General features: G+C 34.3%; 1 protein-coding gene across 1 annotated transcript in view; it reads left to right on the top strand.

Annotated features, from left to right (window-relative positions):
• The window catches only part of USH2A (usherin), a 408,708-nt gene that overhangs the window by 201,475 nt on the left and 190,803 nt on the right, over positions 1-16,430 (top strand). Inside the window, exons 33-35 of the mRNA XM_026088840.1 lie at positions 205-376; positions 4,710-4,857; positions 12,388-12,539. Coding sequence (XP_025944625.1) covers positions 205-376; positions 4,710-4,857; positions 12,388-12,539 — 472 coding nt within the window. The remainder of the gene's footprint in view (positions 1-204; positions 377-4,709; positions 4,858-12,387; positions 12,540-16,430) is intronic.

The raw sequence follows: 16,430 nt of genomic DNA, 5'->3' as shown, positions 1-16,430 counted from the left end.
CTATTTGGTGTGTTATTGTAATCATTTATCTGTTCAGCGCAAATACTGCATTAGAGATATCCCTTAGATATTCTTTTTATGGTTGCACAAATATATTTTCAAATGCTTAAAAGAAAAACTACAGAGCCCCTAAACAAAGACTTGCATTTTTCAGTATTGTCTGAATCTTTATTGGTCTTAATCATGTTTTTCTTTCATTTCCAGATGGAAAGAACCAGTAGAAGTAAATGGAATCCTAGATCGCTATATAATTTATATTGCCAACAATGAGCAGAATTTTACAAAGTGGAATGTAATCTATAATAGCACAGAACTTTTTCTGGATTATACTATTCAGCAGCTTTTCCCGGGTACTGAATACCTCATAAAACTAGCTGTAAGTTTTAAAGAAGTGTAGTAGAGGTGTAAAATGGTGAAAATGATTCTGATTTTGTTAACAGCTTAAATACTTAATGGTTCATGTGTCCACTTTGTTTAACCTCTTCTTTTTGAAAACTAAGGTTGGTGAGGTGTCGTGAACATCAGTAATTGTTTTTATTTCAAAACTGGCCCTCAAAAATGTGTATGTAATTTAAACACAGTTTTTTTCAAGGATAATTTAGATAAGGACTAATAGAGAATTGACCAGAAATATCTGAAAGATTTAATAATGTCTCCCACCCCCAACTTATGAGAAGAAAAATATTGAATGTGTTTGAAAATGTTCATTCTTCATATTTTATACCATGAGAATTTGCTCTTTCTTTACAAAATCCTTGTGTAGAGGGAGACAGCGGAGAGGAAAACAGTTCAGTGTGAAGTAGCAGGTTTTTATTCAAAATATTTTAAAAGACTTTGATGTTTTCATTGCATTTCTTTGTCAATGGTTTAATTTTGTGATAAAATAGAACACATTCAGTTCACTAACAAACCTGAGAATATGTGGATAAAAACATGGGATTGTTCCTTGTTTTAAGCACACTGTTCGTTTTATAACAATACTTATATAAGGATATTTGCTTTGATAAATGCCATAGAAAAAATATTCCGCTCTTGATTATGAATAAATTTACATTTATGTAGACTGGGTATGCATTCATTTTTTTCTTAACATGCTCTTGAATGTTCTAAATATTATACCACAAAAAATAAACTACCTTCAGGTAATGATAAGGATCTGACTTGAACTTGAAAAAGCAAGGATATTCAGTCTAATTAAAGCTTAGATTCATGTTGAAATTAATTCATTTGTGCCTAGACATTTCAGCATAGGAAATTGTGTAGTATGTAAAATAGCACCATGTCCAAAACTAAGGCRGTACTTCAGCAAACACTTTAAGCCTTCATAAGCTAGCAGTATTATCAAAAGAATCTGTGCCGTCCTTCACTGTGCCACAGCTGCTGTTCTCTGCTCCTGCCCCGTTTCTGCACGCTGGGGCACGAGGAGAGGAGAGGGAGGTAGCGTTAACAGCCAGGATCCGGCGAGCAACGCGGATGCTGCTTTTGGTGACTCTTTGTGCCTAGCGATACAGTTCAAACAATAGAGTGGTTTTGTGCATTTTGTTTTTACTTCGTTAACACGTGTGGCTCTTTTAGAAGTTACTGAAAACATTTTTAGAAACCTTTGATCTTTATATTTTGTTTCTTATTTCTTTGTTTTTTACATTTCTATTGCATCAGGGATCAACAGAAAGTGAGAGAAAGGTCATTTGGTGATGGCTGACTGAATAAAATGTAATGGTCTGTGATAAGTAGGCTAGAAGAGCTAACCATCCTCAAGACTTTCAACTGGGCAAATCTGAGAGTACATGAAACGTCCAATATCTTTATGGTGGTAGAATAGGTAGCCTTCTGAAGGATTTGGGCCCATTGTATTTACAACTTATCAGACTAGTTTGAGAGCAGTGCAGATTTAAAGTAATTGAGCTTAAAGCTGGCCGTATTATACTTGATGCAAAAAAAACACCCAACAAAATAAGCCAAAACAAATAAGCAACCCCCCAAAAAAGTTAAAAYGTTTAGACTATTTCGCATATAATTTAACCTAAAATTTATTAAAACTTTTAAAGTAAAAAGAACCTTGGAAACGGAAGTGCTGCTTTTCCTCTTTCTTTTTTTTTGTTACAGTGAAGTGTTTCAGTAAGATAGAAGCTTTATTTTTGCTTTTTTCACAGGTAATATTGATACTGTTTTGTATCAATGCAAAAACGTTATTTTAGGTAGGAAATTTAAAGCTGACTTATCAAAAATAATTGTGATCCTAAACAGCAGAGCTTTCAGCACCTAACAGGCTTCTATTTTTAACTTTTGTGTGACAAGGTTAATACAGGTATATTAAATGAAGTTAACAAAATTGTTATCTGTGTATGCTGTTACCAATTTTCACAATTAATTACTGCCATTTAATATGTAGCAATTTTATTTGTAAATGAGTGTAACAGCTTTTATAAATAAGTCTAATGCTTCTTTCCAAAGTCAGCTGAGTCTAAGGTCATGTCTGCATGGATTGGTGTGGAGAAACTTGTCTTTGCTTTGTTCTCACTGTAAGCTGGATAGATGTGAATCAGGTCGATCTGCAAGCAAATGAAAGGCTAAAAGGCTGAGTTTAGTAGCTGGGATGGTGCACTTATTTATATGGCCTTGGGGCTTTTGTGATTTAGTTGTTAAGCTAGTATCTCCTAACCGCTGTGTTGTATGGATATACCAGCTCGGGTGGTAGCTGGAGGATCTCTGTGCTGTGCTTCATTGTGTAGTGTGGATCTGTCCCTTGGCTCTCCAGGCACTTTGATATTTTTGCAAATTTTACCTCAAAACTGTTTCTCAGGGAAGCTCAGAGTGGCACAACATAGCTCAGTGGTGTGCAGAATTTCACGGCATTGTGCATCACCAGAGTTCCAGCAATGTCCAGTCCACTTGGATAAACTAATCTAAAATCCCATTAGTTAAAATGCAGATGAGCTTTCTTTAACTGATATTCATTACAAAATCAGAAACTTCATTCTTCAGCAAGATTCTGACATACAAAGATTGAGCCTTCTTAAACTCAAGAAATAAATGAACAGCAAGGCTGCTGTTACCAACTCACCAAATTAAAAAAAACCTCTACTATTTAGGAAGGTTCAGTGCAACTACTTAGCAAGGCAGTAAGGATCATAGGAGGAATAGGTATTTCAGCTCTTGGTTTCTTCATGAATTTGGTAGAAACTAAATCATTTAAAGAATAGTCTGGCTCTGGTGGGAGGCTGATGTTCTTAAGATTTCTCTGTATCGAAATGGTAAGAGTTATGTGAGCATCCAAGCTGACTTTTTTTTTTTTAACACTATCACATTTAAAGTAAATGACATTTTTGGATGTTTCCAAAACTAAGGTGCATTCTTTCACCTTTGAGAGCCCAGGCAGAACAAAAGGCATCATTCAGTTGTTGTGTTGATAGTGTAGTTTCCAGTGAAATCATAACAAACTTGGTGTATAAAATATCCACTCATTTATGAACAGTTATTTTTCTTACCAAAGGGTTTAATATACGGTTTTGGAGGTGGGGTGGGAAGTATGTTGACTGTTCTGCATTTTGAAATGCATTGGGAAATAGGAAATAGAAGCTAATACTTTCAAATAATATATGCTAGATCAAAAGAAGAATTTTATTCCTGGAGATCTGCAGACCAAGGTTGCTTTTTCTTTATGTGATGCTGCTGTTCCAGAAAGGACTACTTATCCATTTCAGCACCCAGGCAACCCCTAAAAATCCAGTGATCCCATAAGTATGATTAAGAGTATGTCTGAGTCTTTGTTGAATTCAGGTTTTGATTTATTTTATGGCTTGCAATTAAAACAAAAAAAATCTTTAAATCCAGTGCAGAGTTTATACATTCCATTTATATATATATATGTGTGTGTGTGTGTGTGTGTATATATATATGTATGTATGTGTGTATATATTTTTTCAAACTTCTGTAAGAACTTCTGTCTCTTGTCCAGTCTCTTCTCTTAGTGCAAGTAACTGGTAAACTAGCATATGTAAGGAGTAGACTGTGAACTTTTATGTTTATACATGTAAAACACTGAAAACCTATTATAAGAGGCAATATGCACAATTTCTTGCATATTGTGTTGTTTCATAATCAAGCAAAATGTAAAAATAATGTACTGAATCTTTTCTTGCAATAGTATTTGCAAAAAAATCTGTTACATATTTATTATAAGTTATTTTTTCCCTTTTTTGTCAGTCAGTGTGGTGTGATGAAGTGCAGGAATGTCTGAATGTTTTTTTTTTTTTTTCCTGTAGCTATTCATTTTTTAAGTGCATTGCACTTTGGACAGTATATTCTGTGTCTGAAATTTCTGAGTGTTCTTTAGTCAATACCAGAAGAGTTTTGCACTGTAAATGATGTATATTGTGTGCATGTACTGTAATTTTAACTCCTTCTGCAAGAGCAATGGAAATCTAATCATGATTATTACTCACAGTCAAGTGCCAAATGCACTTATTAAAAATAGATGTTATCTATCTTATACCTAAAACCTAAATATAATGAGTAGCACATCTCTTGTTTCTTCACCTTTTATCATAAATAACCTATGCTAATGTAAAATGAATCTACTATGAAAAGCAGATGGCTTACTAAAGTCAGAAATGTAAAAATAAAACTTTGCAAAATTTGATTGCTAGCATCAAATGATATTGGTATTACATTGGAATATGTTTATTTGCTGTGCTTCATATTTTAAGGCTTGCACCGGAGGTGGGTGTTCAGTCAGTGAAGCTAGCACAGCTATAACTGATGAGAGTACACCAGAAGGTGTTCCTGCTCCAAAAGCCCAGTCATATTCATCTGACTCCTTTAACATCTCATGGGCTAAGCCTGAGTATCCGAATGGTAAGTGAACTCTTTTAGCCTCAAGTTAAAAAGATGATTAGTAAAGGTAAATTAATATTCTAAATGGCAGCTTATATGTGGTGCTTAATTTTTAATGATCATTTTAGCACATAAAATACCTGAGATAGTATCATCGTCTGTAGCTAGGAGATTGTGGTTTTCAGCTTAATGTACAGTTTCAGTGGCTCAAAAGTGCTCCCTTTTGATAGTTCTTGTGTACTGCAGCTCATTGTTTAATGTTTTCAGGACAGCTGAGCTGAGGAAATAGGCATTCTTGAAAGGATATCGGTCTACAATGTTCATCATGCCCGCCAACAAAACATTCATTTCTTTTACATTAATAGATACATGATAATCATTAGATTTCTGTTCTGCACAATCATCTTGAAGTTATACAGTTGCATTGCTGTGGAAGTTAAATAATATCTTTTATTTTGTTTAGAAATGTTTTTCACTGTGAAATAATCGTGTCTAAAACTTTTAGAGCAATCGAACATTTCCAGTGGTATTGCACAGTATCATGTGACCTTGGATTTCACCTCAATTTTATTACCATGCATATAACAGTTTAAATTGCATCAATCAATGCATTTAAGCAACAGAAATGTTTTTCATCATTGTAGTATCATATTGATATATATCAATTTTCACGTTGTTTTTACCTGAATTTCATTTTTTGCTTTGTTCCTGCAAGTTTGCCCCTTCTTTCAACTTTGGAAGAATGCCTACTACCCGTATAACTTAACTTCTAGGGGTTTTAAATGATTTTTAAAAAATTAAGGATTTTAAGGTTATGTATTTATAATATTCTGTATGCCCTACTTGTAGAAGGACATAAGAGTATGTCATCTGCTGTTAAATACTCTATTTGATAATTTATGGGGTTTTTGTGTTTTTTTTTTTTTTTTTTTTTTTGCCTTCTAGCCCCTAAGAAACCCTCTAACCCTGTTACTAAAATGCCATCTGTGTATGTGGCAAAGGCACAGGGAGAGATAAATGAAAAGAAAGAAAGAAAGAAAGAAAGAAAGTCACCTATGTGACTTAGTGACTAAGGTCTGAAACATTTTCGATGAAATAGATGTTTTTTACGTGTAATCATTCTTGTCAGGACCTGATCCTGTTATCTTTGCGCTGTGAAAAAGACAAATGGTTTAGAGGGATTTTTAACTAACCAAAATATACATACACACACATACACATGTGTGTGAATTTATATCTCAGTGAAGCAGGATAAGGACTATAGATTGATAGATGAATACTTTAAAACAGCCAGAAGGTGGGAACACATGACTAAATTTACACTTTGTAGCTTGTTATTAATACCGTATTTATTGTATACAGTTTAGCTCTCCTTTTAAACCAGGAGCACAATAAACAGGTTGTTAGGAAAGCTGTGAATCCAGACTTTGGACTAGCAACAGATGTGATAAGAATCAGGGAAGTTCTGTAAAATAAATGATATTCTTCTGTCCCTTGTTCCCTCATCCAAGGAACATGGAGGTTTTATCAGCCTAGATGACAGCACTATTTACCTGTATATTGGGGTTTTGACCAATGTGTTTAGGTAACTGTCTTACCAAGTCTGCCATATAGCTTACTCCTCTGTAACCCAGAACAAAGTTGTTTGTAGGCCACCTGTGTGCGTTTCTCCCTTTTGAAAAATATTCTGAAGCATTTTCACTGCTTTTCCACTCTGATGCCTATGGAGTGCTTTCCCCTGGAACTGCCATTATTCTCTGGTGATGTGTGGATGCTATGTGTGTTGCTGTTAGAGGAGTTTCATTAGGTTCAGAATTGGTAGAAGGGATTCAGCGAAGACAGTTGCTGTTGTTCTGCCTCACAGGGAAAGGCTGCTTCCATTTTTATCTGTGAGCTTTTACTGAGTGGTTAAGAGTGGAAGAATTGCTATCATATGAGCATTTGGAGTCAGAAGGGCACGTAGGAGGGTCAGGGCCTTTGCTTTCTCACTGTCGTGTGCTCACGCTTGCACAATGGTCACGAAGGGATGTGTTAATTTTCTCTCGTTTTCCTTCTTTCTTCTCCCTTTCCTTTTTGGGAGTTTCAGAAAGAGTATATAAATAATAACACGTCATACTGTTCTCCTATTTCTTTCTTTCCAATTTCCGATTTGCATCCTCTTCCTTATTTCAGAAAAATAATTAAAACAAAAGAAACACCTTCTAAAATTTTTCACTGACCAACTGCTTTATCAGGAAAAATTGCATTGTTCAGAGACTTTCTTTTATTCATTTTCAGCATGTCTTTTAGACTGCCTAGTGACCACATCATTCATAATCACTCTCTATGTTAGTATTTTAAAACTGTGTAAGAAAGAGGCTGAAAAATATCGTAGTTGAGAAAATGTAACAATACAGAAATATTATGGAGATATTTTCAAAAGCGGAAAAGGATCAGCAGAAAAAAATGTATCTTCAGTTTTCCTGCTTCACCATCTTTACTGTTGTCTGTTCATGTTTATGGGCTAAGGATGTAATATTTTTTTTTTTTTGCAAAAGCATAGAAACTGTTTCTCACTTTCAGCTTAATCGGTTCAAACTGCGTGTGTTTCAGCCTGCTAGGCTTAAGTAGTGCCTTCTGAAACTACTGAGCTTGGCTCAGTTTCAGGTGGAAACCTAAGAATTGACAAGATTTGCATATCGTTAATTGACATCTCCTTAGTAGATCTCTGGGGCCTTTCCTTCCTCTCCCTCTCTCCCTTTTTCTGGCAAGATATTACAGAAGAAGCTGTTTAGTTCTGTGGGCTGATGAAGCTGATTAGCTGTTGCTGATGTGGAGTAGGTGTGTAAGCTGACTGGTACTTGCACAGCATGGACTTTGTTATACTCTCTTGATGTATATGGAGACCAGCTGCCTACAAGTTGACAAAGCTAAAGAGGGATTAATATGCTACCCTTGAGGCCACAGGTGGCAAATAGGATTACGGGCTACTTGGCTTATTCACAAAGATGGCACAATGAAAAATAAAAAGAAAGGCAAGATTCGAGACTTGCCGGGATAAGGCAACATTTAGCAGTCAGAGTTATGTTATCTGATCATGGATATGAGTTTCTGGACTCCATCTTTGGTGTATTTGCAGTCAGTTTACACTATTTAGTGAAAAATTGTTATCTCATAGCAAATGGAAAATTTATACCTAATTCTTTGTCTTGAAGTACCTTCAGTATCGTCACCTATATATGAGGTACAGAAAAAAGATATTTGGAAGATAATATACTGAATATATTTGTTGTATAATTCACATTTTCTTTTGTCTCATTTTCAAACCAACAATAAAGTAATTGATGAGACATGGCCTGAGATATGTTGCTTTACAGTAGACCTCCCTCTATTTCTATCACTTATATGTCACATATATAGATAGTATAATATAAGCAATATGGACCATTTAGTTCAGGGTGAGATTTAGAGAGGCTCTGTGAGATGACATGAGGCATCAGATACTCTGTTTTGAGCCTTGCCTATTCTTGTGGCCTCAACAACGAATCCATATATTCTTCAGATCATACCCTTGCCGTATATTTTGAGGTGTGCTTTTTAAAAATCCTTTCATATAAAAGCATCTTTATTTCTCTTCCCCCTTGAAATTTTTCCTTAGATGATCGCTTCTCAAAAACTTCACTTTACTTGTATACAAATCATACATTAAAAACAAGTCTTGATCTGTACTGTATCTTCCAAGGCCATATGGAATTCATATAGGAAATAAAAGATATAGTAAAAACGAATTTATGAAACTATTCAGAGAACTAATCTAGCACTTGTTTCTGCAAATCCTTATGCTTGTGAGAGAGACTACTTGTTTTTGTAATCAGTGAAGCTATTCATGTAGATAAATGTATTTTTTGCTCAAGATTTGACCTCTAGATTGTACCTTAAGAATAATAGCTTGTAGCACTTTAGATTCAGTACTTCTTTTCATCTTCAAAGTCTGGAGTTTCATTCAGATATTATATGGCCCTTCCTGCGGAGAGGGGAGGAGGAAGAAAAAGGGAATAGAGCTTGTAGATACATGTGCAGGGAATTCCTAGTGACCCTATACTTTTCTTCAGAATTTAAGCCTAATTTGCATTGTTTTATTTTAAAGAGTAAAATGTAATCATACTATAATCGATACTGATTTTGACTTCAGTGAAACCAAGATTTAATCCTAGCTAGTTAGACTTAATAATTAAGAAGAAATTGCATCTTTTCATGGCCACTATGTGCCACTTCTGAAGCCTTATAATCACAAAAATGTACAGTACACTTTAATATTTCATGGGTGGTGAGCTTTTCAAAAATATCTAGCTAGTCTTGAGAAGTGCATAAACTTTGGGCAGGCTTTGAACCTTTTTTCAGTGTGTGTTAGAGACATACACTAACCGATTTTCACAATACCCTTCTGAGGTAGGCAAGCAATTACACTATTATTCCAGTTTCAGAAAGATATTTGGCAAAATAGAGAGGTTAAGTTATTTATCCCAGGCCAAAAAGAAGTATTGCCTAATTTAGAGTAAGAACTTCACATCTCAGAGTCAGACTACTAGCCCATGTCTTTTTTGTTCTAAAAAGCCCTCCTTTCTTTTCATTCTGTAATTTTCTCAATGAGAAACATATAAGGCAGAAGTAAATCAAGAGATAATGCATCAGCTTATTAAAGATGTTTGTTCTCTGACTGTATTGGAGGGATAAGAAAAGCTTGCAATATCGACCAGCAAGCTGCTTCTTGTAGTGTAGATGTTGCATAATGCTGTTATTGCAAGAACACTTTAAAATAATGTCCAGTTAATTAATACTGACTTACAGTGGGGATCCCATAGAGGTGAATACGACACCTACGTTAATATAAAAATGAGTACATTAGGATTAATGCTGTTACCATAAATATCAAAAGAGTTAATAATTATTTGTCCATTACTTTAAAGGGTTAGTGCTACTGGTATAAGTACTTAAAATATTTCATTTTTTTCCTGTAAAACACATCTTTAATGCCAGTGTTCACATTTAAGGATGCCCTTATCAGTCTTTATTTATTTATTTTGTTTTTAATTGAAGCCTCAAGCATATCGTGTATGTGCCTTGAGGTCTGTCATGTCCAGACTATCAGAATGGAGCGAAAAGCAATTCTGGAATATTTCAGTTGCAGAACTGTGAAATAGTCCAGAAGAACTTGCACAGTCGCTGTAAGACTGCCTTTCCAAAGCTACTGGGAAGCCTCCTCGTCTAGATGAAATCAGTCAGAGCTGCAGACACTGAGCTCTTTGGGAAGTTATACCATGAACGTTTCCGATTTTTCTTTGACCACCCTCAACTGGATTTCAGCAATCCAAAATAGTCTCATTCTTTTGCAAAATAAAAATAAATAAAAATGCATTATTGTTACCTAAAAAAGATACATATTCTTGATTAATAATGTTAATTAGTAATGTTCCGTATTATTTCCTGTGTTTTATGGTTTGAGTAAGAATTATTGCAAAAATCATCATAATTTAAAAGGGCAAATTCAGTGGTAAATATAGGTCCTGTGTCTAATGACACCTCTTGTTTACAGGTTTAAGTGTTTTTGTGCTAGTTTTTTATAGCAAAGATGCTGACTAACACCCTAAAACTCATCACATAGATTTTGTGATTGAATAAACCTGAGCAGAAATCGGTACCCATCAGTGATGCCAGCAGAGTTTTTATTTTACATGCAGAATTCAGCGTGTTTGAATCCATGTAAATGGATGCTAGAAGAACTTCAAACAAAATTGAGAGTCAGCTACAGTGCTGAGTTTCACAAAATTCTAAATATGCAATTAACTGCCAGAGAGCCCTTGTACAGCTCAATCATCAGTAGTATCTTATATGAAACTGTATATTGCCATATAGCTTCCTATCAAAATGTGATAATTCTTCTAAAATATATTATTGTAATAAATAAAATGGTTAAACTTCTGTGGCTTGTGTTCTGGAACAGTGTGAAGGTCACCTTAATTTCTAGTCTTTGTTTATCAAAAAAAAAAGTGCTTTAGTTATATATTTTAGTTCTTTCGGGGAAACAAATCTCCTTACAGATGTGGTGATCACTGCAATTACATATGGAACCAGAAGTGGCCACGTGAAACCTAACAATGACTTAAACCTTCACCATAACATGTTCTGATCAAATGGAATAAAAATTTCCCTTCTTTGCTTGCCATAGCTGAGCAATAGGGTGTTCCCAGTTTTGGAGGGAGTCATGACAATTACAGCTTCGTAAAATATTGATTCTCAGTAGATTCGTACTTTGATGTTTTTTCTGGGTAAGTACTTCAGCCTATGAATGCTCTCTGAAACTGGGATTGAACTGTCTAGATAGTGGGAAGAATTAGAAGGCATCTTCTGAACTGACTTCAGTTCTTCTGGTGAATCCTTCAGTAGCTTTGCATTTGTTGACCTTAAGATTTCACATTTCAATAGCTTTTGGTGAAAAAAAAAAAAAGGGGGGAGAATATTCAGGAGTGAGAAAGATAAAGGAATGTCCTTGAGAAAAAAGTCTCTTTTGCAAGTTCAACTTCCAAAGTCCAAGCAAATCTGTAAGGTTCAGTCGTCTTTAGTTCATGAAAGTCAAAACACTGTATATGTATACTTTATCAGTTTGTAAACTGAATTCTACAGGATTCAGGCTGTCCTATTATGTGCCTCCGGAAGGGTGGAGATTTAGATTTCCTTATAAATAAGATAAGCAAACACCTGCAATTTTTGAGTTAATATTAGCCAATTAAACTGGCAAATCACTCTCTCCACTAGAAATTTTGCTGAAGTTTTCTTTGAGTTTGCAAATACTTTTTACTTCTTCAGATTGAATAGGTAAGATGCAGTTTACTTCAGGACTTTTTCTACTGGGTACTTGGGAGAAAACAGAGTAATCAGTATTATTTTGTGGTTTTGTTTAGAAAAGTGGGTAAAACTGTTTTCCAGAAAAAAATAATAACATATCTTGTTTATTTGGTGGTAAAAAGCAGGCAATCTGAGATAATTATCAACCAAAATGGGTATCAATAAGGTGTTTGGCAAGACAAAAAAAATTGTTACTGATTTATTGTAGGTATCACAGCATTGGCCTGAGTTGTCCTTCAGCATTTCATTTATAACATAGATCACTTTCTTGGTCTAAAGCTGTTAAGATATAAGATAGTTCTGTGTATCTTCCTGTTCTTCTTTTCATTCCATGTAGAGTAGGCTCTGAAACAGATTTGCCTCTACTTCCCAGGTTCCAAGGTGATGTTAGCTGCTATTCAGAAGCAAGTTAATTAATGTATTATCTTTGGAATAATGTAATAATTTTTAAAAGATGCTGTCCACTTGCCAGGATTTCCACACTTTAAGATGGGAGGGTGTGTTTTGTCTAAGTGTTGTGTGCATAACGCTGTTAAATAGTTAACTGCTTAACTTTAAACTGCTTGAAGTACTGAATAATATTACCCTAATGTCTGTAGCATGAAAGATTTTCTTCTTAACTCTGTGATTGTACACATATTAAGTCAATACTCTCACATTGTTTTATAGGTATTATTACTAGCTATGGATTGTATATGAATGGTGTTCTGATGCAAAATTCCTCACAGCTAAGTTATTATGCTTATGGACTTGCTGCTTGGAGTCTGCATTCCTTCAGAGTTCAGGCATGTACTGCAAAAGGTTGTGCTTTGGGTCCACTGGTGAGTACCTCAATTTGCATTCTGGGAGTGTAGTAAATGTCAGGTGGCAGTGAATATCAGAGTAAATGGTGATGATTCACTCTGGTCAGTACTAACCCATCTGGCAAAACGTGACATTTTAAAAAAAAATCCTATTTAAGAGCTGCTCAGGATTTGATAGGTCATTGTTAGGCACTGTTCCAAAACAGAGCATAGGTACAGTAAAGAAAGGCATAATTTGAGGCTGAAATACACAGTATTGAAGTTAAATAGAGTTAATGCGTTTGAAAGCTGCAGATGTGGTTTAGCTAGTTTTATAAGGACATATATAAAAACAGAGTTACTGTTTCAAAAATGAGCAAATTTCTAGCTGCCTGAATGAAGGGACTGATGATAATTTGACCATTGTGGAAGCCAAAAGTGGCAATACAAGTGCAAGGAAAATATGACGATTTGTAAATATCTTTTGAATCCAAGTATATATTTATATTGGAAATACTATATTGGATGTGTTTTAATGTTCTTGTACAACACCTCATTCTTCAGGATTTGAGAATAGAGGAATACTAAATTTGACATGTGAAAACAAGCCTTCTGTGGCTTTTTTATGTTGTTAAAGACTTTACAATCCAATATGATTTTATAGTGCTGTAGCTGATGAATAATTTGAATAATACCTACGATGCTTGGTGTCATATTCAAGTGTAACTAAAAATAAACCTTTGCTAATTCTGAGGTTTAATTTTTTGGTTATTTTAAGTTTATGTGTGCACTTTTTGTTTGGTAACCAGAAAAAGAAAAAAAAAGAGAGAAAAAGGAAAAAAGAAGATTTGATAGTTTTTCATGTTGTTCCATGTTTATTTTGTATTGTAATTTATAACATCAATGTATTGTACTTTGGGAATATTACCTAGAGAAGATCTTCCAGGTTTTATTTTTATGTTTTTTTAACCACATTTCTAATATTCTTCCCAAGATTGCTTTCTTTCAACTGCTGGTAACATCATCTACGTGCGGAAGATGACTGTAGACTTTATAACTATTAAACATTTTATAGCTTGGACTGCTTTGATGGATATTTACTCTTAAAAGCTTGAATGGCTTTTTGCCAGTTTTTCTTGTACATTTTTTACATTTCACATAAACCCAAAAGCCAAACTTTGTCTTAAGATATTCACTCTAATCCACTGTATTAACTGTGATGTTTAAGATGCTTTTACAGATGAGGTATGTATGTTTTCAGTACTTCTGTTCTATCAAATAAGCATTAAAGGAAGAAGAGAACAGAACAGCAGAAGCTAGGGTTTTCTGAATATTTTTAGCAGCCTTTTTTCACATCTCCACTAAACTCCAAACTTGCGTCTTTACTTTTGGAACAATTCAAAGTAGGGATTGCTCTAGTTGATACTCATCTCAATCCCATGATCAGTATGCAAACTGTTTTCCAAAGCCAGTGATCTATCTCTAATCACAGGAAYTGAAGTATAACATCTTTATTTAGGCTTACCTAAGTGCCGCCAGGAAGTTAGAGCACTGCATCTTCTTTTGACATTTTAAAAGATTTTTATATCAATTACAGTATAAATCCAACACTGAAGAAAAAAGAAAAGAAAACCCAACCCCAAACTTTCCCCTCTCTGAGTATTCGAAATGGTATGGGAAATATCTCCCAGCAGTAAAATGATATGCTTCCAGCTGTTTTTGTGTATTTTGTGTTTAATGTGACCTAATCGATTGAAGGATGCTGTGTGACTACCTTAAATACTGGATTTCTCCAGCTTACAATTCTGAAGGTGGCTATGAAGATTTTAATCAGTTATGAGAGCATTACCAGTTTCTGTCTTTCAATAAGATTTTTGTTTGTTCAGTTGGATTTTGTTCAACTGTCTTTCAGTGATTATTGTTTATTTCCAGTGAAATGCAATTCTGGAATTAGTGCAGTTCAAGGTGCTAAATTTTAATCTCTTGCTAGTAGAGCCAAGGTATTAGTTTGTATCTGTTCTGATTGTTTTCTGTTGCTTTAAAAACAAAAGCCACCAAAAAAMCACAATTTATTGAGAAATAGTGTATCCTGTAATAGAGGAGTTCAGAGGGCCTTAAATTCTGCTGCTTTTGAATGTGTTAGTTCTTGTAAATATCAGATGTAGAAAAATGAGAGAAATAAATGCAACATAGGACAATCCTGAAATAATAGGAAATAGCCAACACTGAATATTTGTCATCTCACCTCACTGTTATAAAACTTTAATTGCAGCTTTTTAGTTTGTGTTCATGCTAGTACTTTTTCTTTTAATCTAGATAGATGACAATTTTTTCCAATATTATTATTATTATTGCTATCCTATCTTTAGTGTTACTTATATGATAGCAGAGTATTTTTATTTTATTAAGTTATTAACACATCTGAAAATATCAAAGGATTATGTATGAAATAAGGTTTAGGAAAGGAAATCTGAAACAGGTTTTCTGGGCCATATGTTTATGTACAGAGTGTACCTTTTTAAGAGGAAATATTCTTTTTGAAGCACACTTCAGAGGTCTAGCTATAGAGTATATTACATGTATTGTACTGACTCTAAACAGTTTTAGTACTTTTTGTTCCGAAAAGAGTATTAGGATATGAAGAAAAGGCTTTGTCATACTGCAACACTCTTAATTTTCCCCTGAGAAGTAGTCATAGGTTAGAGAGACAGTACAGATGTTGCAACCATTTAGGATGCGATGCAGATTGCTACCTATTCATACTGTTTTAAGAATATCTTAATTCTTTTCAGTAGAAAAAATAGTTGGTATTCATTTCTCCAGTTTTTGATTCTGTAGTTCAGAGGACCTACATTAAGCAACACAACATCACAGGAGATTGTTTTAGTTTAGAAAGCACAGTGTAGTCAAATTTTTCCATAAGGATGCTTTTTGACTGAGATATCCAAATAATCAATGTGGTGCTGATCCAGTGAAACCCTGAAGCATTATTTTTATGTTTAAGCATATAAGTTATCCTGTAGACTTCACTGGAACTGCTCACCTGTTTTAAATTTAATCTTATGTTAACTTAGGAGCACGTGTAGAGATATTGATGCACATCAAAGATGTACCCAGACATACACTTGTAAAACAAGAGACTTTCCAAATTTTACATGCTAAAAAGTAAAATGTTCATATTTCAAGGACAGAGAAAGTTTGTTTGGTTATTTTGATGGCAGAGCAGTTGTGACAGATTAAAAATAGCATTTATTAGCACTTCCATGAACTTGCATCTGAGAGGCACTTAGAAAGGTGTGAAACCGTCTTATACCTTAGAAAACACCAAATAAATAATGTATGAGAATGAAACTTGTTGCCAGAAATAAGGTAATAACAAATTACTTTGTTCCATAGCATTGAATGATAGCTACAAGACTTGATTTTTAAATACTGAGGTTCTGTAATTTCAAATGAGTATTTATTTATTCAAATAAAAAAAATCTTTCACACACGTTACATTTTCTAGCTTTTATCATATTTTGTTTTCTCTTAAAGACCTACTTATCATTGCAACATAAATTTGTTAGATGAAATTAGAAGCTAATTCAGGGAGCAAACAATATTCAGCAAAGGACATTCTTCCTCTGTCAGATGTAGTAATTTTCTAAGGCATTTAAATGCACGTGCATTAAGGTTGTCTTTTAAAATACAGAAATTCAAAAATCCATGGTCTTCTCTTGCTGCTCCCTCCCTTATCACTGAGATGATAAGATCATGCATCAGCATGAGGTGTAACTGTGTTTACAAGAAATGAGCATTTCATTCTTTTCCAGTGTTTGGTTCCTGTGCATTATAGGGATCTTCATATAAAGTATATCAGTTGTTGGGCAACTTCAAACAAGTGTGGATGGAAGGAAAGTAAAATGCTTAAAAATTATGAACATGCAG

The sequence above is a fragment of the Apteryx rowi genome, unplaced genomic scaffold (genome assembly GCF_003343035.1).
Source record: "Apteryx rowi isolate R43461 unplaced genomic scaffold, aptRow1 scaffold_79, whole genome shotgun sequence".
NCBI lineage: Eukaryota > Metazoa > Chordata > Aves > Apterygiformes > Apterygidae > Apteryx > Apteryx rowi.
The sequence above is the reverse complement of the archived record's forward strand: the minus strand, read 5'-3'. Positions and strand labels throughout refer to the sequence as shown.